At 38.3% G+C, this 24,574-nt stretch overlaps 1 protein-coding gene across 7 annotated transcripts in view; it reads left to right on the top strand.

Moving 5' to 3' along the window:
- mark4b (MAP/microtubule affinity-regulating kinase 4b) overlaps positions 1 to 23,631 on the top strand; it is a 61,408-nt gene extending 37,777 nt beyond the window's left edge. The window contains exons 5-19 of one of the 7 annotated variants that reach the window (XM_007245965.4): positions 557 to 622; positions 2,258 to 2,328; positions 2,488 to 2,544; positions 3,081 to 3,317; positions 4,294 to 4,413; positions 5,610 to 5,709; positions 5,951 to 6,060; positions 6,281 to 6,470; positions 7,308 to 7,519; positions 7,724 to 7,827; positions 12,670 to 12,945; positions 14,106 to 14,188; positions 16,632 to 16,676; positions 17,406 to 17,439; positions 19,398 to 23,631. In XM_007245965.4, coding sequence (XP_007246027.2) covers positions 557 to 622; positions 2,258 to 2,328; positions 2,488 to 2,544; positions 3,081 to 3,317; positions 4,294 to 4,413; positions 5,610 to 5,709; positions 5,951 to 6,060; positions 6,281 to 6,470; positions 7,308 to 7,519; positions 7,724 to 7,827; positions 12,670 to 12,945; positions 14,106 to 14,188; positions 16,632 to 16,676; positions 17,406 to 17,439; positions 19,398 to 19,731 — 2,039 coding nt within the window. In that variant the 3' untranslated portion in view covers positions 19,732 to 23,631. Of the gene's footprint in view, positions 1 to 556; positions 623 to 2,257; positions 2,329 to 2,487; positions 2,545 to 3,080; positions 3,318 to 4,293; positions 4,414 to 5,609; positions 5,710 to 5,950; positions 6,061 to 6,280; positions 6,471 to 7,307; positions 7,520 to 7,723; positions 7,828 to 12,669; positions 12,946 to 14,105; positions 14,189 to 16,631; positions 16,677 to 17,405 lie in introns of all 7 variants that reach the window. The other 6 variants (XM_007245966.4, XM_007245968.4, XM_015604947.3 and 3 more) reach the window with 6 other exon arrangements.
- Positions 23,632 to 24,574: the final 943 nt, after the last annotated feature.

Genomic DNA, 24,574 nt, shown 5'->3' with positions numbered 1-24,574 from the left:
AAAAAATTACCTGCTGTTTTTCACTGAACTTTACTGATATTTTAACTAATCAAAAACAAAAAGCATACAGAACTTGGACATAAATTGTATCCCTAGTTAAAAAAAAAACTAAACTAAAGTTAGGTCAATAATAAAAATAATAAATAAATTAAAAAAATCTAAAGTTAATACTAAAATTATTTAAAAAGATAAAAGACGAAGCTACACTCAACTAAAAAGTTACTGGATCTCTAAAATGATTAACATTGATGAACCTAGTTTTAGAAACACTTGTATGAAAACAGCAGAAACCACATAATGCTGTGATTGCAGGTTTTTTTTATGAGGGTAGTTTTGCAGGGTAATTTTATTGTTTTATCTGTCAACATTAAAACAGTAAAAATAGATCTAGGATGTCTGTCCTGGAAGTGACTGAGACCTCAATGACCAAAAATGACAATATATTGAGAGAGGATCCACAAACTCAAAGCAAATCAGTAGAAATATGCCAATATATATATGAATTAGTATGTGTGCCCGAATTAACCTCTGAATTCTCTGTTTGTTTCTTCTACAGTCCAGCTCTTTGAGGTGATTGAAACCGAGAAGACCTTGTACCTTATCATGGAGTACGCCAGTGGCGGTAAGGAAATGTTCTGTCTATCTGCTTTCTTACAATAAATATACATGCAAAATCCAGACCAAGATCTTCCTATACTTCTAATTGACTGTGTAACTCCTGCCTCAGATTTAGTGTTTACCTTTATGTCAGTTTTGGAAAGCCCTCATTAGATCTCTGCACTTCCAACAAGCTTACTTCCCTCTGGCCCTACTTTGGGTGCTTACTCCACAAACATGAACTGGCAAGCCCTCAGACACACACACACAGAAATACAGCAGCTTCCTTTTATTTTCTGTTTATCCCCTCCAGCTGTGAAACATACATGAACAAACATGTATTCAGACTGAGTACTTGCCTTCACTCACTCTCTGCACGCACACTCACATACAATACATGCATCTGTCACATCAATCAGCTTCTCTGCCCTTAGAGCAGCTCTTTAGCCTATTTCCTCCTTTTTAGCCTATCTGCCCTCCACCTGCAGCATCACATCACACAGAGTCTGCCCTGAGCCCAGCCACAGCTCTCAGAGCAGCCCCCACTCTGACCATTAAGGATATTCTTAGTTACATGAAGCTTATTTTAACTCCAGTGTGTCTCACCCACTCCACTCTTCCACTCTTACTGCCGGCTTACCAGTCTGCTGCCAGCTTAGCCACCCACACTCTCCTGCTGTAAGCCCAATCTGTCCTGGCTGAGACACGTGTGTGATCACGCTAACAACTCTCCCGGCCGGCAACCTGTTCCTTCATCCGCTCTTAAACCTCTTTATGGTCACTCTCTCTCTCTCGCCCTTGATTTCTCACTAAAGATGGAGACCTGTTTTAGTGTACATGGAGGTTACAGACACTGATCTGCCATAACATTAACACTTGTTAACACCCTGCTTGTTTTTTTTTATTGTATTTTCAATCAGCTCTGTTTACCCTATGAGAGCACTTTGTAGTTCCATTATTACAACAATAACTTTCATCAGTTTATCTGCATTGTGTTGTTTAAAGATTTTGTAAATCATTTCAGCAGTTTTTCAGAATGTTGAACATTTTAAATGTTTCTTTATACCCCATTTTACATGTACAGGGGTTGGACAATAAAACTGAAACACCTGTCATTTTAGTGTAGGAGGTTTCATGGCTAAATTGGACCAGTAAGAGCAGAGTGTGAAGGTTGAATTAGCAGGGTAAGAGCACAGTTTTGCTCAAAATATTGCAATGCACACAACATTATGTGTGACAAATCAAAGTTCAAAAGAGGACAAATTGTTGGTTCATGTCTTGCTGGCGCATCTGTGACCAAGACAGCAAGGCTTTGTGATGTATCAAGAGCCACGGTATCCAGGGTAATGTCAGCATACCACCAAGAAGGACCAACCACATCCAACAGGATTAACTGTGGTTGCAAGAGGAAGCTGTCTGAAAGGATTGTATTCAAAAAACATAAAACCACGGCTGCTCAAATCACTGCAGAATTAAATGAGCACCTCAACCTCCTGTTTCCACCAAAACTGTTAGACGGGAAAATAAATTATTGTGGTCTAAAACCAGGTGTTTTAGTTTCATTGTCCAACCCCTGTATTAAACTGTTGTGACGAAGTGATTTGATACAAACAAAGCCTAATACAAATCTTTTGTTTACTCCTCTTTTCTCATGTATCAGGTGAAGTGTTTGACTACCTCGTAGCCCATGGGAGAATGAAGGAAAAGGAGGCGCGAGCTAAATTTCGGCAGGTGAGACATAGTAATCCCTAAGGCCTTTTTTTCCTTTCCTAAACTCCTGAACTGTCTAAATGTTTGTGTTGTTTTATTGTGTATTGTTTTTAGAATATGTACTGACTATGTTTATTTTAATAATATATACATTTTTCTGTGTTCGATTCTTTTTTTCAGATCGTGTCTGCTGTTCACTACTGTCATCAGAAGAACATTGTTCACAGGGACCTGAAGGTTAGTATTATTGCACTGCTACATTATTTTGCTCTACCATTTGACTGATTGTATATTGTTGCTGTCGGATCACAATATTTTATCTGCAGAAATCTTCTAAACCTTCAATGGAAGTCAATGAATAATATTGCACGATATTTTGGAGCAATTGTATTGGTGCATTTCTATCAAATTTGTGATGCAATTTAAAAAAATAACTAATGCAAATTATGTTGAAGTGAAAAATGGTTTAGGTATGATTTATTTCTTTATTTAGATAAACACTGTATTACAATTATGACTCTGTGTTAATGCACATGGATATTTTAATTATATAGTTAAGATAAAATTAGTGAATGTGCATCAATAATCATTAATCAGTTTACCAACACTTTAGACACGGTTTCATACTTCAGATTATGACAAATCCCCCTTTCTTTGTATACCATTAATTGATGTTTGATATCTAATCTCTCACTGTATTGCATTCTGTCTTTCTCATCGTTTCTTCTCTACCTTCTCTTCTCTTCTTCTCTCTATCACCACACCTTGCTCAGGCGGAGAACCTCCTGCTCGATGCAGACTCAAACATCAAGATTGCGGACTTTGGTTTCAGTAACGAGTTCACGCTGGGCAATAAGCTGGACACGTTCTGTGGCAGCCCCCCATATGCTGCTCCTGAACTCTTCCAGGGGAAGAAGTACGATGGGCCCGAGGTGGACATCTGGAGCCTGGGAGTTATCCTTTACACGCTGGTCAGCGGATCACTGCCATTTGATGGACAGAACCTTAAGGTGAGCAAGTTTGTATTTATCAAGTCTTGTTTGGATGTGATTAGTTTAACATGGGGAGGTGAAGAAGTCTAATTTTACTATAGGACATCTTTAAAAAAGTATGACCAATTTGCACGGAATAAGAGATCTCTGTATAAAAGAGGTGGGAGTAGCTACTCAATTTATCCTTTACCATGCTGCTATGCTTAACAATAACTGACCTAAAGCTGGCAAAATTGTTGCCCCCTTTGGCTTGACCTCTGGATTTTAATGTTTTTTCATGTACAGTACCTCAGGTATACCACATAATTGAGTGACCTGAGGTACTTGTGCCATGCAAAACAAATCTAAATGCCTCCTCAAGCAAAAAAATGCAGAAAATCTTCTTTTTCCACAGGATATGATGAAATATTTACTCACATGTAGATTTGCACACAATTAAAATAAACTGAGGTTATTTGAATGGCTTAATTTGCAAAAATAACATTGCACCAGAATACCTCCCATCTGCATGGATATGACACATTTTGTAATAATAAGACGAAATTTTGTAATAATAAGTGTTTTACCTGTACATCTCTCTATATAAAACTAATCCTGTCCAAACAAGGCTTTAGTCTAATATTTGATCAGGATATTAGTCATCGTTTTATCGTTTGTGGGAGTCCATGGTTTGATGGTGGGATTTTGCTTTTGAGTTGTTTTTTTTCCACGTTTTGTAAAATCTGCACTTGCTCATATGTCTCACAGCACATCTTACTGCACTCCAGCACTATTTCTATTTGTGGAATTTGTCTTGAGGCAATGCAAAGCATTTCTGAGGCACATGTAGACACATCTTGCATGAACTGCTTTGCGCTTGTCTGTTGTGTTAAACGTAATGTAGGTCAAGTGTGTTCTCTTTGTCTCTGTGTGCCTGAGGGACATGTAGAGGCAGGCCTGGTCAGAAGGGGTGTTGAATAGATGGCTGGACTCTTCTTTTCTTTTTTTCCATTAGGAGTTGCGTGAGCGGGTGTTGAGAGGAAAATATCGAGTGCCGTTCTACATGTCCACTGACTGCGAGGGCATCCTGCGCAGGTTCCTGGTGCTTAACCCCACCAAGCGCTGCACTCTGGAGGTGAGGACTTACTGCGAAACTTCTGATTATCTGACTTCACATTTCGCTAACGTCAGCTAGAGTAGCTAATATCTAACTAAGATTGTCACAACATTTCCTCAATGATATTTGATAGTCATGATATCATCTATTGTGTTTATTTGTATTTGAAAGATTGTATTGAAGAAAACAAGTTTATATTCATAAAGTTTTAAGAGTTCAGAAATCAATATTTGGCGAAATAACCCTGGATTTCAATCACAGTTTTCATGCATCTGGTCATGTTTTGACCTCCACCAGTCTTACACACTGCTTTTGGATAACTTTATGCCACTTCTGGTGCAAAAATTCAAGCAGTTCACCTTGATGTAATGGCTTATAATCATCCAACTTCCTCTTGATTATATTCCAGAGGTTTTCAATTTGGTAAAATCAAAGCAACTCAATAATTTTAAGTGGTCAGAGCTGTATATTATACACATTTACATGTACTCGTTACTAATTTCTAGAATTGTGTTTGTAACTGACCTAGCCTGTCCAGTTTAATTCCTGCCTGAAGCATTATACGATAGCTGGAAAGGGCAAAAGAGAGGCTACAAAGGTTGTCCACAGCAGGCCATGGCTCTCACTTGAACCAGAATCCCTGCAAGATTGCGAATACTACAGTTGTTTAGCATGAAGCAGATGGTGGACAAAATGCATTCAGAGTACTTAACATCTAGCTAACCTTAGCTAGAGTAGTGAAGGTAGCCAACATCTACAAGAGTAGAAACATGTAGCTTAACTAACATAAACCAGAGTAGTTAACATCTAATTAACATTAGCTAGAGCAGACAACATTTTAACTTACGTTAGCTAGAGAAATTGACATCTCGCTTTTATTTCACCTAGTAGTTAGCATGTAGCCAACACATGAATCTATTATCAGCAAGAATAGTTACAGCTGCATTATCTCTGCCTTCTCTGGCTGTTTCTTAACAACTCATGTTTCAGACAAAAAAAATCCATTTGTATTTGTCGTATTTTACAGTCCAAATGTTGTTTGGCCTGTAGATTTTCTTAAATGTCATGTGGTAAAACCGAACAAGTACCCATTCAAACACTGGGGCCTTGAATAGTTAATTAGTACCTACACCTCTAGTTCATGCTGTTCCATTGGACTGCATCTTTGCTTTTCTAACATAACTTAACAATTTGTCTTTCTGAATCACTCTTAGCAAATCATGAAGGATAAGTGGATGAATGTTGGACATGAGGGCGATGAGCTGAAGCCACATGTAGAGCCTGTTGAAAACTACAATGATCCTGACCGGATAGGTGAGTGGTGTTTATTGTTCTACATATGCCTGTGTTCTCTACTGCAGGTGCAGCCACACCTGCTTCTGAAGAGCTACCAAGCTTTGATCCAGGCTCAGTTTTTTTTCATTATCTGGATCAGAGAGTCTCTGAGACCTGGGTTGGCCACCATAAATGGCAAATGTTATTTGCCATGTTTTTTGTGCTTTTTTATTATTTATTATTATTTCCCTTAAATCTTTTTGCTTTTCTGTCATTACAGATGTAATGATAGGCATGGGTTATTCCCGTGAGGAGATCAGGGAAGCTTTGACCACACAGAAGTACAACGAGATCACTGCTACCTACCTGCTGCTGGGCCGCAAGAGTGAGGTGCGAGTCTTGGATTCAGACCAGCTGGTCTATACACAAAATCACATATATCCTTTTTTTTAAGCTATTTATGATTTGACCTAATCTGTAGCTCATTGCTTTACTAGCATATGGATTTACATGATTACCAGATCAGACAAAAATAAGCAGAAGTTTTATTCACTTTTCTGGCTCTGTCCAACTCTCGCCTCTATACCTATATTCTTTATTATTTACACAGGATGGCAGTGAGTCCAGGTCAAGCAGTAGTTTGTCTCTGGCACGAGTCCGGCCCAGTCCTATAACCAACGGTACCAGTAAACACTCATCCACCTCTACATCCAGCTCTGCCTCAGCTTCAACCTCAACCCACAGCAAGACCCAACGCAGTGCCTCCACCTACCACCGCCAGAGGAGACACAGTGACTTCTGTGAGTCTGCGCACTTATCACTAGTTTACTTGCACTGGCAAAGCTGAGATGATTGGTTGAGACTTATTGGCTAAGCAATAATATACTTATTTTGTAAGAGATTGGTTGAATACATTTGAGACAAGTCTTTCATGACTTGGAAGGAAGACACCTGAAGAAACCTGCTTTAGCTATGAAGCACCTTCTGACTCGAACTTGCACACTCACTTTAGATGGCTGTTTAATAGCAATCAGTAGCTTTTGTGTGCATCACTGAAAGGGAGGATCTGTAGTGCTTGTGTAGGATTACTGTAATACTATAATATTAATATTTAATATAGGACTTTTACCTTAAAGTAAATGTTTTAAACTCATTGTAATAATAGTGTCATTAATGGTGCTACATGTTGCTTGGCATGCTTGCAAGAGCTACGTTTACCTTTACATTTATATAATTTAGCTGACACTCTTATCCAGAGGTTATTCCTTAAACAGGAGTGGGCCAGGAGTTAGGAGTCTTGCCCAAGGACTCTAACTGGTGTTGCACAGTATAGTAACCCAGACTGGGAATTGAACCCCAGTTTTCCACATGATGTGGTAGCTCACTGGCAGTAGTGTGTTATCCACTGCACCACACCAACCAAGAGTCATATTTTATGAAACTTTAAAGAATTTCTCTCTCCCCTTAGTCTACATGCTGTATCTTCCAGCTTGTCCCAAAAAGCATGTATTCTAATAGTGGTGCAAAGCACACATTGGAGCCCAAGAGCAGAATGTGCACATTTTCCATACTGTTGCTTTAACCATACTGTGGCTGTCTGGGTTCTCTGGTTCACATTGTCTCTCTGTGTCTCTCAGGTGGTCCTGCAGTGCCGACAGCTCACCCTAAACGCAGCCCCACCAGTGCAGGCGACTCGGATTTGAAGGAGGAGCGGTTAACTACACGGAAGACTAGCTGCAGTGTGGTGGGCAGCCGTAGTATTCCCCCTTCCAGCCCCATGGTTAGCACTGCCAATAACCCCAACAAGTCAGAGATCCCTGACCGCCGCAAGGAAGTTACTGTAACCACGGTGAGGAAAAACTCTTTAGCATACTGTCTGTATTTAATGATGATTGGTGAAGAATTGTGTAAGATTGTATAAGAATTTTATAAGAATTATTTATAACTTGTTTTTAATCCAATCCTTTGGGGCCTACAGTAAATATTGTATTATATATTTTAATGGGACAAGACTATAAAAATGAAACTTGTTTTTTTTGGTTTCTTTTTTCAGAACAACATCCCAGCAAGTGCCATGACCCGCAGAAACACATATGTATGTACAGACCGCTCCAGCACTGATCGACACTCCTTACTACAGAACGGCAAAGAGAACAGGTAGGAGTGTCTGTGTGATTATTACTTTGTCTTTAGCCTAGTATTTACTCACTGTGGCCTAGAACCGCTTACTTAGACAGGAAGTGGCTATTTATCTGATAAGCAAAACAATCAACCACAGAATGTTATTTTTAATAGGGTATGTAAGGGTACACAGAAGTCATGGTTTGGTTCATACCACTGTTTGGACATCATTTATTATTAACATTTATAATAAATCGAATTATCCATAGTGTTTAATAGACTCCTAAAGTTTTGATAATACAGCCTGTAACTTTTTAAGCAGTAAAATGTAAACATTTGCGTATTCAATTTGTTTCCACACATGTGCACACATCCTCTACAACTGACACTCGTCCCTTATCTGAATCTACATGATATAATTAGAAATTTAGCTACAAATAATTGGTTTATTTACAAATGACACAAACTGAAGAAGATGCCTCTTTTACAGTGAAATAGTTGTCAGCTACTGGAATTGTCTGATAGCTCCTGTAATCCTGGTGAAGATGAAACCGAACTTTCACAGGAAGCGCTGCATTTTTGTTTGTGCACATCAGTTTAGGAGCATGAATTGTTCAGATGAATGTGGAAATAGACTACATGCCAAAACTATTTGCTTACCTGCATTTGTTGGTGTATGGCTTGCAAGCAGTGGCTTGGCCATTGAAACCCTTCCCGTGAAGCTGTCTAGGTCACATGAAGTTTGTAGTTTTGTAATGGTTGACTCTGCAGTAAGTTGGTGACCTCTGCACACTATGCTTCTCAGCATCCGCTGACCCCGCTCTGTCATTTTCATTGACAGAGTGAGTTGGTTTCATCGCTTCCAATCGCTTCCAATTTTTCATATTATATCTGACAGTTGACTGTGGAATAGAGCTGCAACTAATCATTATTTTGGTAGTGGACTAATCTAATGATTATTTTTTCAATTATTCAACCATTATTTATTTATTATTTCTGCGCTTCATCTCTAAAAATGATAGAAACAGCAAAATTAATGATTAGTCCACAATCAAACTTGTAATCGATAAATTTAAATAATTAGCATCGTCGATTATATTGACTAATAAATGCAGCCCTACTGTGGAATACTTAGTAGTGAGAAAATTTCACAACTAGACTTGTTGCAAGGTGCTGCAACCTATCACAGTACCACGCTGTAATTCACTGATCTCTTGAGAGCGACCCATTCTTCCATTAATGTTTGTAGAAGCAGTCTGCATGTCTAGATGCTTGCTTTTGCTGCTTGTAGCCAAGAAAGTGATTGGAGTTCTATGTTTTGGATGGGTGAGTGAATACTCACTAGCTAGTGTAGGTCACGTTAAAAAGATGAAAAATGTAAACACATATCGGATTTGGGACACTTTTACCTGCAGTGTGAATGCAGCCTAAATGATTTCCATTATTTGACAGTATATTATTGTGTCTAAGCTTGTGTCATGTTTAGCAGTGGTGTAGAAAAACAGCCTCCTATTTGAGGTCTGATTTACAATGATCTGTACTTCAGCAGTAGCAGACGGCATCTGTTCCACAGTTGGTATTCTCTGGCTCTGGCTCTCTCTGTCTGTCTCTCTCTCTCTTTCTCTCTCTCTCTCTCTCTCTCTCTCTCTCTCTCTCTCTGTCTGTCTGTCTAGTTCCCTTTCCCTTTCTTTATGTCTCTGGGGCGTAGCAGAAGGCAGTAGTCATGTGACCTTGACAGAGGGAGGACAAGTGGATTGGTTGGGCTGCAGCTCGTGAGGCTGGCTTTGCTGGCGCAGTGCCAGCCTGACCCAGCACTTCCTCCACAGCGCTGTCGGTCAAGCACATGTCTCACCCACGCGCTGTTAGAGAAGTGAAGTCTGTTGGCATGCTTAAATACAGGCTCTTTTATATACACGCGCACACACGTTTCCTGGGTCATCCGTGTGTCTTATATTTACTTAATAATGTGATAAGTTGATGCAGTTGATACAGTCTCTTTAATGCAAAAATTTAGAAAAATGTGCTTGAGAAGTACATTATGCATTTATTATTCCTGCATTATTGAATTTGAAGTTTCTGGATAAAGTTTAGTGAAAAATCTCACTTGCACTTTTATCTTTACACAAAAACTATACTCATTCATTTGGGACAGATTTAGTGTTTGTAGCCTGACTCATTCATTTGGGACAGATTTAGTGTTTGGACTGAAAGCAAGCAAAAATTAAATGTTTACCCCAAGGCTGGATCCTAAATATTCTATATCAAATTTCTAAAAACAATTATAACACTTTTTTAAAACATTTTTTAACATCCCTGCTGGTTTGATTGAGTCATCAAAAAATCATTGTTTAATATAAATTGTTAGGTCTTTTCACTTTTTTTACTTATTTTCACTGAAAAATTTAAGAGAAATATTTAGTTAAATCAGGTTATCACTAGGCCTGTCAAAAGAAAAAAATATATGTGTATATATATATTTTGTCAGGCCTGGTGATAACCTGATTGAATTACTTTTTTTTCTTAATTTTTAATTTGATAGCCACATCAACCATTATGAGTTTTTTCTACAGAGCTGAAGAATACTGTGTAATAAATGGAAAACGCAGGGAAGGGCCTAAATGGGGTTGTCCCAGAAAAAGTTCATATTTAAGGCTCTACTGATGTCTATGAATGTGTGTGTGTATATGTATGTGTGTGTTTGTGTGAGTGTGTGCATGCGTTGGGGCAGCTCTATTAGTGCAGGGTTATTTAGAGCGTTAAGTGATGTGGCCTCGGGCCAGTGGCGAGGCTGAGGCACGGTGTGAGATCTGTTAGCACAGAGCCAATGCCACTGAGGGGGCAAAGCGGGCCAGACACCGAGAGCTGTTCAGCTGAGACCTAAACTGAAGTAACCCAGCCTGGCTCTGCTGCCAAATCTGTTTCTCTCTCATTCACTCGATCTGGATTTCTCACCCAATCTCCCTCAGTCTGCTGCTGACCCATGTCTATCCCCTTATTAAGGTCAGATGGAAATCAAAATTGATCTTTGTTTTTACCTCACAGCTTATGACCCTGTATACCATTCATTGTAGACTTTTTTATTTTATTTAAAACATTAGATCAAATGCTTGTCATATACCTGTAAAAATATTAATAACATTTATCTGCCTCAATATATCTTATAACATTAGCTGTTTTTCCTCAAACCGCCCAATCAATAAAAGCAAACGGAAAAAAAACTAGCTGAGCTAACTCAGAGATTGTCCACAGTGTATTATTTTAAGAATATTACAATGCTACTTCAGCAGCAGTTTAAAAAGATGCGATGGCTGACTTCACATGTGTCGGAGGGGGCATGTGCTAGTGATAGGGGCCTGGGGCATCGCTAGTGATAGGGGAAGTCCTAATTGGGTAATTGGCAGTGTAAATTGGAAAGAAATTGGAAAAAAAGAATATTCTATGTGAACAGACAAATGACTGGCAAGAATCACATGTACGTTTATTATATATTTTTGTTTCTGTGTATTATATATTTTTATATAAGCTTTCTCCTTTTGTCATTTTCTTAACCAACACTTTCTAAGGATTAATTTGAACAGGTTTTGCATGCATGCAGTCGTGCTGAAAATATGCTGTATATGTTTCCACTGGAAACATTAAGCTGTAGTCTGTTTGCATCATGCATAAGATAATCTTAGATTAAAATGATGGGTGTCTGACTATGGTGAGTGCAAATGATTTAAGGGTGAGGCCAAGTTATTTTTATTATTATAAATCTGTGCAAAAGTACAATATACTGTATATACATGAATAAAATACATAAAAATATTACCTGTGCAACAGTGTGTGGTCACTGTTTTACTGCTTTACACACTACAGCCTGTATTGATTTTCTCACAGGGAACTTTTCGACAATAAGTGGAACAAAATGGAGCTTGCATGACTGATAAGAAACGAGCATTATGCATTTGATGATCTGTTGTACCAAGCTGAGATATCCAAACTGTGGTGTAAACCGACTCGAGACATCTACTTATTATTACACCTCTAAATATCTTTTCTGCTCTTTACTCTTTTTTTTCGTCATATATCTTTCTCTCATTGTAGCATTTTACTTATTTTAGTAAAATATTGTCATGTGTTTTAGTACTATAGATCTCCATGTGCCTATACAGAACCTATAAAGTTCTTAAAAGTACAAAAAGTTATATTTAAAAACATTTTTTCCTCATCGTTCCCACTGCATTCTCCTTATTTGCTCTCTGATGATCAGATGTGCAGCCATGTGCGCTTACTGCTAAAGGCTATGCTTTAATTCACCCAACTGGCTGCTTCTCTGCTCTGAGAGAGAGGGAAAAAGAAAGAGAGAAAGAAACAGAATTCGAGGAAGAGAGAGAGAAAGCAGGAGATGAAGAGAAAGAGTGAAATCTCATAGCTGGGTGACTCAGCATCCTGTGCTGGGTATTCGCGCTTAACTGCACAGCCAGCGCTGGCTCACTGTGGGCCCCATCTGTTTGATCTGAAAGCTGATCATATTGCCTCAGGCTTGTTATTGCACTCAGTATGTCATGTACCATTGATTAAAATCATGGCCCTCTCCAATGTGATGGAGTCAGACCAGCTGCATGGAGATTGGGATTGGACAGCTCGAGCACGGCCTCTAGATCTTTAGCACTCAGAGACCTGTTGTGACCGTCACTGTACTCAAATTGTATAAAAGCTCTGTCATTCCAGATAACACAATGCTGGGGGGATTTATAAACCTCTCGTGATAATTAATAACTCTTAAGTTTTTCTCATAAGAATTTTTTCTCATAATATTTTTATTATATCACCCAGCTTTAATGTACTCCAAATAAAATTTTAATGCAGTGTTATTTTCTCATTCTGTCTCCACAGCTCACTTTCACACCGGTTACCTCCAGCCTCCCCCTCCACCCACAGCATCGCCGGGGCAGGAGTAGCCTCTTCGTCCTCAGCCGAGCGTTCCCGCCTGACCCGGGGATCCACCGTCCGCAGCACCTTCCACGGGGGCCAGCTCAGAGAACGCCGGACCCCCACCCATGCCCCGCCCACCTCTCCTACCCTATCCCACGATGCTAGCCCCCTGCCCCACGCACGCAGCCGAGCCACCTCCAACCTCTTCAGTAAACTCACCTCTAAGCTCACGCGCAGGTAAGAGGAGAGAGCAGGATGCAGACCAGAGTCACACACATTCTAAATCCCTGATTTTACAACACTTAAGAGGTTTATTTTCAAAATATAATTTTTTGGGGGTCTTCACCTGTCATCTTATTCTCTCAAAATGTGACATTTAAGTTATAAAATATTTCAACACTTTGTGCAGAGCAGCAGTGTGTCTGCCTAATCGACTGTTTAAAACCGGCTCTTGGCAGCAGTTCTCTCTAATCGATTATCAAGTTTCCTTTCGCTTCTTTGCCAATTGTGGAGTGAAATGTAAAATAGTCAAATGAGCAGAGCTGCAGACATCTTGGATCTGCATTTTGAGACAGACAAGTGGGCGGAATGTTCATTAGGGTGCACAGACTGCAGTAAGCACTAACGCTCTGCTGGATCAGCAATGAACTCACTTACACTATTCCTTAAGCAAATGCACTATATTGATCATTGGCATAATACAAACCCTTGTGTCTCTAAAAGAAAAGAGAAACATTATACCTTTTCTATCTCTATTTTTGAAAAAGTCATTTCATTGTATACAGCAAGAGACAGCTGAAGACCTCTAGACATAAATCCTACACATAAGTTAAATAATATACCAAAACTAACAAATGATCAAGAGCAAATATATTTGAAATTATTTGATTATTGTCAGCATTATTGGCTAACATTGAACCATAACTAGGCTCTTGGCTCTAATAACCAGTTACAACAGTTATAATATATTAGTGTGATCTTTGGAATATTTTTCTGTGTTTTTAATTGGATTTAACCACTTCTAAAGGGTATTATTTGCACAATTCTTACAATATGAGAAAATCACCCAATAGACAGAGATCACTCTCGGTAGACAGAGATCACTCACAGCTGACAGAGAGCTGACACTCTCAGTAGGAAAGTTCTTTAGTCGACCTTCACTTTAGAGAGCTTACTCTGCATTAACACCTCCTGCACTAACTCTAACCAACAGCTTCTAACCCACAAATCCTCACATATCCCTTTCTTCCTTAGTCCTGGCTGAAGTTGGGTGCACTATATTATTTTTCTCCTTGCTGCAGTCTTATTTCTGTAAATTTTCCTGCCTCTTTCTCTCTCTCTTTCTCTTTTGCTTTCTGTCACGCTGTCCTCTTTCTTTCCCCTTTTTCATCTCTTAGGGTCAATCTTGACCCCTCTAAGCGTCAGAACTCAAACAAGTCCGTCTCGGGCTGCCCTCTACCACACGGATCGAAAACAGTTAGTAAGTCTTCTTTCCCATCCTTCCATCTCACCACCCCCCTCCCCACTTCTCCTCCTTCTATCTGCCGGCACCCCATCTTCACTGTCTGCTCTGTTCTTGCCCTGCTGGAGCTGAGTAGAGCTCCCCCTTGTGGCCGTTACCAGAAGAGCTTCCACTCACGGCAGGAAGTGCTGTTGATGTGCATGTGAAACACCATCCGCTGCAGTTTTAGAGGACAAAACAGCCGTAATGGCTTTAAGCTTGTTGTAGATGGGCTGCAGGCCTAGTTACCAAGGGGCACTCTACTACACAGCACCACGACCTGCATCCATCTGCTGTGGCTGTTTTTATTCATCTCCTTTTCTCCTCCCCCTCGCCGCTCATTTTCACACAGGTGGAATGCTGGGCTTAGCCCGCTTCATGTCATGATCCATTATGTGGCTTCCTTGTGAAAAAAACTCTACTGAACCATAAAGCTCTAAAGTTATCCATCCAGTTGAGTTCTTGAGTTCTTCAAAACTTACAGAGGCCATGCGTAAACTTCCTGTTTCAGTATGGTGTTCTGTATGTACCACCTCAAGAGTGCTAGGTTTAGTACACTTTGACAACAGCTTAGAGTATCCTGTGTCTCTAAATCTGGATTAGTTGTGTAACCAGCTCGCTTTTTGTCTTCATTAGGGCCCATGCACAGCTTGAGACTAATTAGAATGGCCAGACACATCTGTTTCCTCTCCGTACAAATACAACTCACTAAGTGAGCTTAGACATGTCCTGATAGTCTTAAACCAGAATGTCCAGAATGTGAAAGTGACCTTAAAAGACAAAAAAAAGGATATTGACAGGCCATGGAAGATGTAAGCTTTATCATGTTTACTGAAGCTTAAGCAGAGGCCTGTATGTGCTACATGGAGCACTGTTGACCTCAAGTGGCTGCAGGCAAAATTACACTTGTGAATGGCTAAATAAGTAATGGCCTGATTTACAAAAGGCATGGTGTTAAAGTTGGCACACATATATTTTGGTAATGGTTCATCAATACTTAATTTCAGCCTTAAACAGCCTCAAAGAATGAACATTTGTAGATGCTAGATAACTCCAGAGTTGCCTTTCCACACATGTAGCATATAAACAAAGCTTTTGCAGGTCAGACGCATTTACCCTAGGGGGTGTAAGAGAATACTGATTTAGAGAATTATTGTAATATTTTGTTTTGCAATACTGAATGAATAAAAAGAATGTTTTATTTTTAGTGTATTTTAATAGTTAAGATTGTTTTTTTTAGACAGTAGTTAATTTAGTGTTGTCTAAACTCCAACCACTAGATAGCAGTGTTGTACTCTGTCATTAGATTTTTCTGTTCTAATTGAATCAAAAATAAAAAAAAGTAATAGTGTGTTTTCATACTATGACAGTTTTCCTAAAATTTGATTTAAACACTCTCAATGTGTCACCTTGCTTACATTATTGAAATACACTGCCTGGCCAAAACAAATGAAGCAAAAACAAAGTCGCCACCTGGATTTAACTAAGCAAATAATCTGGTTTTGCTGCAGTTGTTCAGGTCTCGGTTCAGCAACAGTATGTGCTGAAAGAATGAGGTCAGCTAAATACCTGAATATACTGAATATAGACCAGGTTATTCCATCAGTGGATGTTTTCTTCCCTGATTGCACGGCCATATTCCAAGATAACAATGCGATGAGATCATCCTAGCATCATGAGATCATCATTTTCACACAGAGTCCAGACCTTAACCCCACTAAAAATCTTTGGGATGTGCTGGAGAAGACTTTGTGCAGCGGTCGGATTCTATCATCATTAATGCTGCAAGATCTTGGTGAAAAATGTAGCAACACTGGATTGAAATAAATCTTGTGACATTGCAGAAGCTTATTGGAACAATGCCACAGTGAATGCATTTTTTTTTTTTTTTTTTTTTGCCAGGCAGTGTATATTGCAGTGTATTGTATCTTAACGTATCACATTGCCAAATTCTTTCTAATGCAAAGCCCTGACAGGTACAAAACCAAGATCTAAAGTGAAAGACATATCTTACTAAGGCAGTAGAGTTATATTGTAGTATGTACACAAAAATACAATGAATATCAAGCAAGAATATAATGAATATTATTGCTGTTAGGTGCAAGTTGTACTATTGTTTAGGTAGCATATGCATACTGTGGTGATAAATGCTTTTACATCCCAGAAGCGCTGAATCATAACTTGTAGAACACACCCCTAGCAACAGTTTGTATTTGGCTCTTGGCTCTAGGCTGTGTTGTATATTGGTGATGTGTTTGGATTGCTGTTGTGAAGATGTCACTGTAGCCCTGCAGCGCTCTGGTGTGAGTGTCTCAGCATTAACCTCATTGTTCGGTTGGGTTAGTGGAGAGGGTGGGGGGAGAGTACTAATTTTGCAGCCAGTCAGCTGATTCCTAACACGAACCTTTGTCTTCCTCTTGAGGGTCACAGACGAACCTGAGAGAGTCTGCAGATCTCCGGTCACAAGGTGAGTTTGTGCAGAACTTCACTTTTTACTCCCAATTCAGCCTAATTTGAAAAAAATTGCCATTTCCTTATTAACATTACATTAAATATTTAGTTTTTTTTTAAAGCAAAATTTTAACTTAAATAGTTTGTTTTGTTTTAATGGTTAAATCAGAGCTAATATCAGCCCAGTTGATTTTAGACTAGCAAAATTCCTTCCGAGATTCTATTCACATTTTTATAGACACAGAGTATAACCTTTAGAAGTTTTAATGAATATTTTAGGAGCCAGTTCTCTAAACAAAGATTTTAAGAATATCAGGGAATTTTATGCACCTGTAATTGGTTTGCTCTGGTGTGGATTAGTTAATTTAGTGAAAATCTGAAAACATTTTCACACCTGTAGTTGGTTTGTTTTTACACAGGGAAATCTCTGTACAATATAACATGGAGCAGTGAAGTTATCTGGGTTAAACAAGGTTAAACCTAGCTACAAAATTTGTTTAATTGTTTAAAACTGAACCATTACTGAATGTAATAACTGTATTTATACCTCCCCAAAAGAATTGCATGAATTGAAGTGTGAAAAAAACAAACCAGAGTTCATTTAAACCAGATTTAAAAGTTCAGGTGTGAAAATGCCCTAAATTGACAGTGTAACTTTCAGATCAGCTTAAACCTGTATAACCAAAACTGTAACCAAATCTAGGTCTAACTATTTAAACTGATTCTCTCCCCTCCCTTTCCAAAGCCCCAGAAGCAAAAAGTCAGGTTAAAAATACCAGGTAACATCTGACTCGTGCTTGGTCCCCTTAGCATTGCTCAGAGTATATAGCATTACACACTTACTGAGTGAAGGTTTTGTGGTGTGCACTAACTGTATGAATAATTTAGAATAGACTCCCTCCCTTCATCTGTCCCCCTCTTTTGATCGGTAACAGTGTTTGATTCACAAAGCAGTATCCTCTACACTTTTAAAAATAGATGCTACAAAGGGTTTTTTTTTACACTTAACCCGTATATATTTGTCTGTAGTGGAGATGTGTGAAGGTCATCAACATTATAAAACCACTAAAAATATGGTTTTATGTAGTATATTAAGTTCAAATACTAAATAGAAACAAAGAATCTGGAAATTTTTGTCTGTTATGTAAACACTGGTAACTTACCAAGATACTGACTGTATTGTATAAATTTTTTATTAAAAAATAATAATGTAACATACAAAAAACATGTCTTTAAGACCAGTATCTAAACTGCAAACATAACAAATATACACTATACCCCCAATATACAAATAAATATTTGCAATAAATATCAAAACAAGATCACACTAAAATTACTGCACACATTTTTATTGTTTAAAGGATATGATATGATAAATTGTGTAAGATATGATAAAGCACACCCTTTTTGATCTTTTGATCCTCACCATCCTTCACACTCACACATCACTGCTATAGACATTCATCTTTATGGAACCAAAAGTGGTTCATCTATGACATCACTCATTTAAAGCATCTTTTTTAAGGGTGTAGTTTTTGGATATTGCTTGAAATATGAACTTCATAACTGAGAAACTCATTACAGAACTCATTACCATTAACCTGGAATGGTATGAAGGACATGCTCTGCCCTTTTTAATTAAATGAATGATGATGTTCATCTGTAGTACTATAGTGCTACATCCCTGCTGGTTTTGTTTATTATATGATCATGTGTGATTGCAACAACACGAGTCCATGGCGCTGGTGAAGGTAATTATGTGTTCATACCTGAAGCATTGAAATTAAGCATTTTGTGAACGTGCAAGTATGCAGGCCTGATCCAGAAGATGAAGCATTTGTTATGCATGACAAATTATCAGATGATGGAGAGATGCTGACTGTGTTATATACACTGTATAGTACTGGTATGTAAATTGTAAGAAAACATACAACATAAATAGATAGTGGTTCCACTCTATGCCAGAAGAGGCTGACCAGATTCGACAGGTTTGGTGTCTAAATTTAGATTTTTAGTATTACAGTGACATTACCAGGCTAATGTGGCCAGTAAGTAAAAACTAAAAAAAACATGATTTGTGTTTTTAAATTTGTTTTATTTATTTTATCCCAAAAACAATACACCAGAATCTAGATTATGTAGTTATTTCAAATCTTATCATAAACTTATTTTCGTCATCGTAATTTGAGCAATTAGCTAATCGTCACTGTCACACAAAATAATCTCTACAGCTCTACAGATGAAGAAAAAACATCTTAACGTTCAGTGCAAGGCAATTTAAAAGTCCGTTTGGAACATTTTTTGTATCCATTAATCATGAAATACAAGGTTTTTGCATGACAGTGACAACATGTAAACTACAGAAAAGTAAAGTAAAGTACAGAAAGATAATTAAATATAATATTGTATCTAATGTATCTAATATCTAATGTACAGTTTATTAGCGTATTACTGTAAACCAATTCTATTGTCCCCTTCATTTGCAACGAAAGGCTAATTTATATCCCCCTCTAAATTTTTTTAAAAGTTGTTTTGATATGTTATGTTTTGTTATGCATCTTTTTAATCTATTTCTCTCTCCCCTCCCCCTCTCATCCACTCACCCACCAACGTGCACATCATCTCACCTCTCTTTATCTCACTCATTCATCACTCATCCCAATGCTCCTCCATAAACCCCAACTCCCCCACTCACCCACCCAAACAACCCCCAATCCCCTTCTCTTTTCTCTCACAGTCGCCATTTATCTGGGCATCAAAAAGCGGCAGAGCCCCGGACCCCCCGATGCGGCTGGGATGTGAGAGTTCGGAGTCCACGGGATCCTGCGGAGGTGGTGCTGGCGCTGCGGGAGGCTGCGCAGGGCTGTGGTTGTCAGGTGCATCAGGCCGGGCCCTTTCTTCTGTCCTGCACGCACGGTGCTGCCGGCTCCAGAGTGGCGTTCGAAGCCGAGGTGTGCCACCTGCCCGCCGGCCCCACTGAGACCAGCGGCGTTCGCTTCAGACGTCTGTGGGGGGCACCGCTTGCCTTCCGGGACATCGCCACCAAAGTGTCCAAAGAGCTGGAACTCTAAGGGCTGAGGAGGAGGTGGAGGAAATGGGCAAATGGGACAGAATGAATGAGAATGTGGGGTTGGAACTTGAAACCAGGGATGAAAATGTGCAATTGATTTAATGATCCTGATTCTTTATGTTATGTTAGAATATTTTGGTCTGTTTAAGTCAGTTATTCTAAATTTCTTAAATTTGACTTGAGCTGATAAAACAGCTGCAGAAAATACCAGTAATACACTACTTTTTATGAGCCAAGTATTCATGTGAACATTATAGTAAAAAAAAAAAATCAATACATTTTATATCTAATCCAATTATCTTGTCATATGTCGTCACTGTGTATCTATGGTTTTACCTTTTTTTTTTTTTTTTTACTTTTTGACATAATTTGAACCTGTCTGTTGTATTTGTCAGTTACATTATAAATGGACTAGTAGAAATGCTCCCATATTTTACTTCCATTTAAAGTTACGTTGCTGTTTTAAAAAAATAAGCATTTTGCACAACAGGGATGATATAATATAATACAATACAATAAGATTTGATCAATGCATCTTTACATCCCTGGTAAGAACCTCCTTCTCCACAAATCTGAAGCCCACCCTCCACCTCCTCTAAGCCCAAACAGACTCTGAAACTGATTCTGCCCAAAGCCCACCCCCCACCTCCTCTCTAAGCCCAAACAGACTCTGATACACACCCAAATGCGGAGAGCCTTGTGCCTGCCATACACACAAACACACACACACAAACACACATCCTGCTGAGAGAACTCCCCATTTCCTTGCTGACTTTTACCAGGTGTTTCAGCAAAGTTTTTTTTTTCCAGACACACCAAAAGGTCTCAGCCTTTCACATTATTTCCTTTAATCAGCTGCTATTTTGTTCATTCCTCATTTACTTACTTACACCTAGCAGAAGAATCTGACTTTATAATTAGTACAGATGTAGTGAAGAGCTGCGTTCTGCGGATTCTTCTGTGTATTTTTTCTTTTTTTTGTGTTAACATTCTTCCAGATGAACAGCCTCCTATCTACAGGTGTAGGAGCTGTCCAGCAGGAATAAAAGCAGTCCAAAGCTGTGCTGGAGAAAGGCAACGGCTGATTTTCTGAGCCGCTAACATTGTGTAGCCTTTTTTTTCTCTTTCCTGCGTTTCAGCAGTTGCTTTACTTTAATCTCTTGAATTAATTTGTTCTTCATTGTCATTCAGTAGCACTTTAGGGTTGAGTTAGACACCACCTCTGAACTGTAAAATGGTACAACAAACCTGTCGAGCCAAGTCAAAGCGACAGCGTTCTGCTTGTCTACTGTGAGTATTAGCGCTGGTGAGAGAGGCCACTGTCACATGGCCAAAAGAGGACCCTGCTAAATGGACACAAGACTGCTTACTGTTTACCACTGAATGGTTACAGAAAATCGTGACCTTACAGAAGACAGCAGCTCTTTCCAGCAGAGCTCCCTGCACTGTGCGGAACGGATTAGTACAGCATTTGTATGAAACCCTGGAATGTGCAAGTCTAGCTGTAGCCTTTAAGTCATCTAGCAGTCGTAAATGTACTATTTTTGATAATGTGACAAGAAGTGTCGGGGTGCTAAAACATGTCTGCCAAATTCTCCTGTGATGCTTTTTCTCAGTACTGTTTCTGGTAAATGACTTTTGTTTGTAAGTTTAGCTCCAAAGGCCCCTTTAAAAAACACTGTCATGGTTACTGTTCGAAATGGCTCATTCTAGTGATGTTAGGATATTGTAGAGATGAGCTAACCACCAGATATCCTTCATTAAATCCTGTATAAAGGATAATTATAGCTGTACTGTTCCTATAAGCACCGTTCTGGATTTGCTAAGGCACAAGGGCTATCTGTAGAGATGTATGCACCAAGATATAATTGAAAAAAGTTTTATTTGCAAAAAAATGGAAAATTGTTATTGTTTTACTCTGAGACACGACCACATCAATTCTGAATTCTGTATAAATTGTTTGTTACTATATCTAAAATTGCATCCCAAAAATATGGTGTCTTAAAAAAGGGGACATTAACACCAGTTATTTCTTCTCTGTTACAGTAAAATCTGTCTGTATGGTTGAAATGGAATTGAATTGAACTAAACCGAATTGAACTTGAATTTATTTGATCTGAATCTTTGATTTGCGAATATTAAAAAAAGTATTTGTCTATTGTGGATCACAACTGTATAAGTTCTAAATTCTGTATGAACAAGTTACTCTATTAGAATTTGCACCTTAGATTTTGGTGTTAAGAAAAACATAAGGACACTAGCAACAGTTCTGTTCCAGTGCTTCACTTTTCAGTCTATACTGGTTATACTGAATCGAATTGGACTAAACAGAATAGAACCCGAATTGAACCTAAATTGAATTGATCTAAAGCACTCTATTCTGAGACACAAATGTACAACTATAATAAGTTCTGTATAAATAAGTCATTAATGTATTTTGAATTTGCGTCCTAGAATTTGGTGTCTGAAAAAGGTGAAAACAGTAACACTAGTTCTGTATTTATTGTATTTTTATAACAGTAAAATATGGATTTACTTCACCTCTCAATGTATACTGGTCGTATTGCATTGAATTAAATTGGGCTGAAACAAATTAAATCTAAATGTTATTGACTAACATTGGGGAAAAAATTAATTGTTTTATTGTGAGCCACAACTGTATAAATTCAGAATTCTATATGATTGATTGGCTACTAGATCTGAGTTTGCATCCTAGGATTTGGTGTTTGGACACTAATGCCAGTTCTGTCTTTCTTGTATCTCTGTTACAGTAAAATCTGGATTCACTTCACCTCTCAATATATACTGATGATATTGAATTGAATTGACCTGAATCTTTCTAGCTGTAAACGCCATTATGCCTTTAAAAACTGTACAATGGATCTGTTCACCTAGCTGCATCACAGAATGTACCTAGGTTCTCTTGACTCCTGTTTTATAATCTAAATCCATTCCATCCATTCTGTCTTCTACATTGATGACTTTTTGGCACCTTTTCGACTCAGATTGACAGTGTGAACTCAAAATGCATAACCTCTGGCTTCTGTATCTAGGTGACCATGCTTATTTTTCATTTCACTTTATAGCTCATAACAGATGTTTTGACTAATTAAAGCCTGTCTGTGGTTCCAGCCTGTGAGGGAAGTGAACATACCAGCAGAGCAGCCCAGGTTATTGGTGTAAAGGGATTTGTCCGCTGCAGAGTTAGTCAAGTAAAGCCAAACAAACATGGATGTAATGAGTGTTTCTGCTGATGACCCTGGTAATGAAAGCTAGGACCTTGAAAAGGTTGCTCAGATTCAGCAGAATGTGTGTATTTGTGTCAGTGGAGAGGGTCAGTGAGTGAATGTTGTCTGTTTTTGAGAAGCAAAAAATGACTGTTGCTTTTGGTTTGTCATTGGTTTATAACATGTTAATATAGTCAGATTTGCATCGGTCCAAAAACTGTTACAGTTACAGTAAAATAATACTGTCAGCTGGGCACATAGTAGAGAAGTGGCGTGCAATGACACCAGAATAGGATGTTGCCTTAGTTATCCTGACCAAAAATAGGCATTTTCACACCTTTCAACTAAGAAAAAAAAAGCAACATTTCATGCACACTCAAGTTTTGCTCAATGTTTATGCAATTTCCCATGGGATAATGAAACATTCTAGAGGAGATGTCCTTCATTAGGGTTCATGTTCTGAGATAAACCACCACATGCTGTCTCCTCCGCTCCTGCAAAGCTAACTGACTACTTAAATATGTATAATTCTGTAAAAAAAAAAAAAAAAGTAAATTATGATTGAATTTAGTTTTTTTTTTTTTTTTTTTGGACGTTTCAGCTATTTTTTGCCTTTAAATGTATGGAAAGGGGAACATTTGAAGTGATGGAAGAATAAACTCGCTGAGTTTGAAGCTTTTTTGTGTTCTTTGTGCCAACAGTGGTACTAGGGCTGCATGACATTGGGAAAAACTGACATTGCAATATATATATATATATATATATACACATTTTTTTATTTTGTGATTTGTATATATATTTTTGCAATATAAAAACAGGTAGTTGTAATCTAATGTATATTAAAAATAATAAGGCACTATGTGTATCCTATGTCTTATAAGATATATTATACCACAGTTAGTTCCGACCCTGCAATATGATTGGCTGAGAGGCGTTCTGTGAGTAGCGTTATCAGCGTTATCAGCGGTAATGCACTGTAACTGAAGCTCTCTATGTATTACTCCACCACATAGAGGTTACCTAGCAACGATGGAGCGCTTACCAGCCAAATAGTGCAGCTACAAATAGAGCAGTAATGGAACTATGTTTAAAACAAAACAGATCATATTTTTTCGTCCTTTTTAACTCAATCTCTTTCAATAAGCAGCGATAATGGAACTGGTATAATAGCAATAATACACTCGAGGTTCATGCTATAACGTGTAATATTGGCACTGCTGCGTGCCTACAACTGCAGCACGGAATAGCACTCTCTCTCTCGTGTATTATTGCTTAAATAGATATGTCATGGAAACTGAGAACAGAGAAAATCTTTTCATGTCAAGCAGTAACAAGTTAATTTCATATTTTTATATCAATTGCCAAAAATGATTTTGATTAATATATGACATTGTATATCCTGTGATCATGTGACTATTGTGCATACCCCCATTTTGATGATGCTGAAACAAGGTATGTGCAGCCCTAATTGGTAGCATGTTTTTGATAACTTATTTGATGTTGACCTGGTTTTGTAGTATTACACAGTTTAAAATAAAGGTGCCACAAAGGGTTCTTTAAGTAATGTCGCAAAAGAATCATTTTTGGTACCATAAATAAGTCTAAAGATCCTTTAAA

Source organism: Astyanax mexicanus, chromosome 18 (assembly GCF_023375975.1).
Source record: "Astyanax mexicanus isolate ESR-SI-001 chromosome 18, AstMex3_surface, whole genome shotgun sequence".
Classification (NCBI taxonomy): domain Eukaryota; kingdom Metazoa; phylum Chordata; class Actinopteri; order Characiformes; family Acestrorhamphidae; genus Astyanax; species Astyanax mexicanus.
The sequence above is the reverse complement of the archived record's forward strand: the minus strand, read 5'-3'. Positions and strand labels throughout refer to the sequence as shown.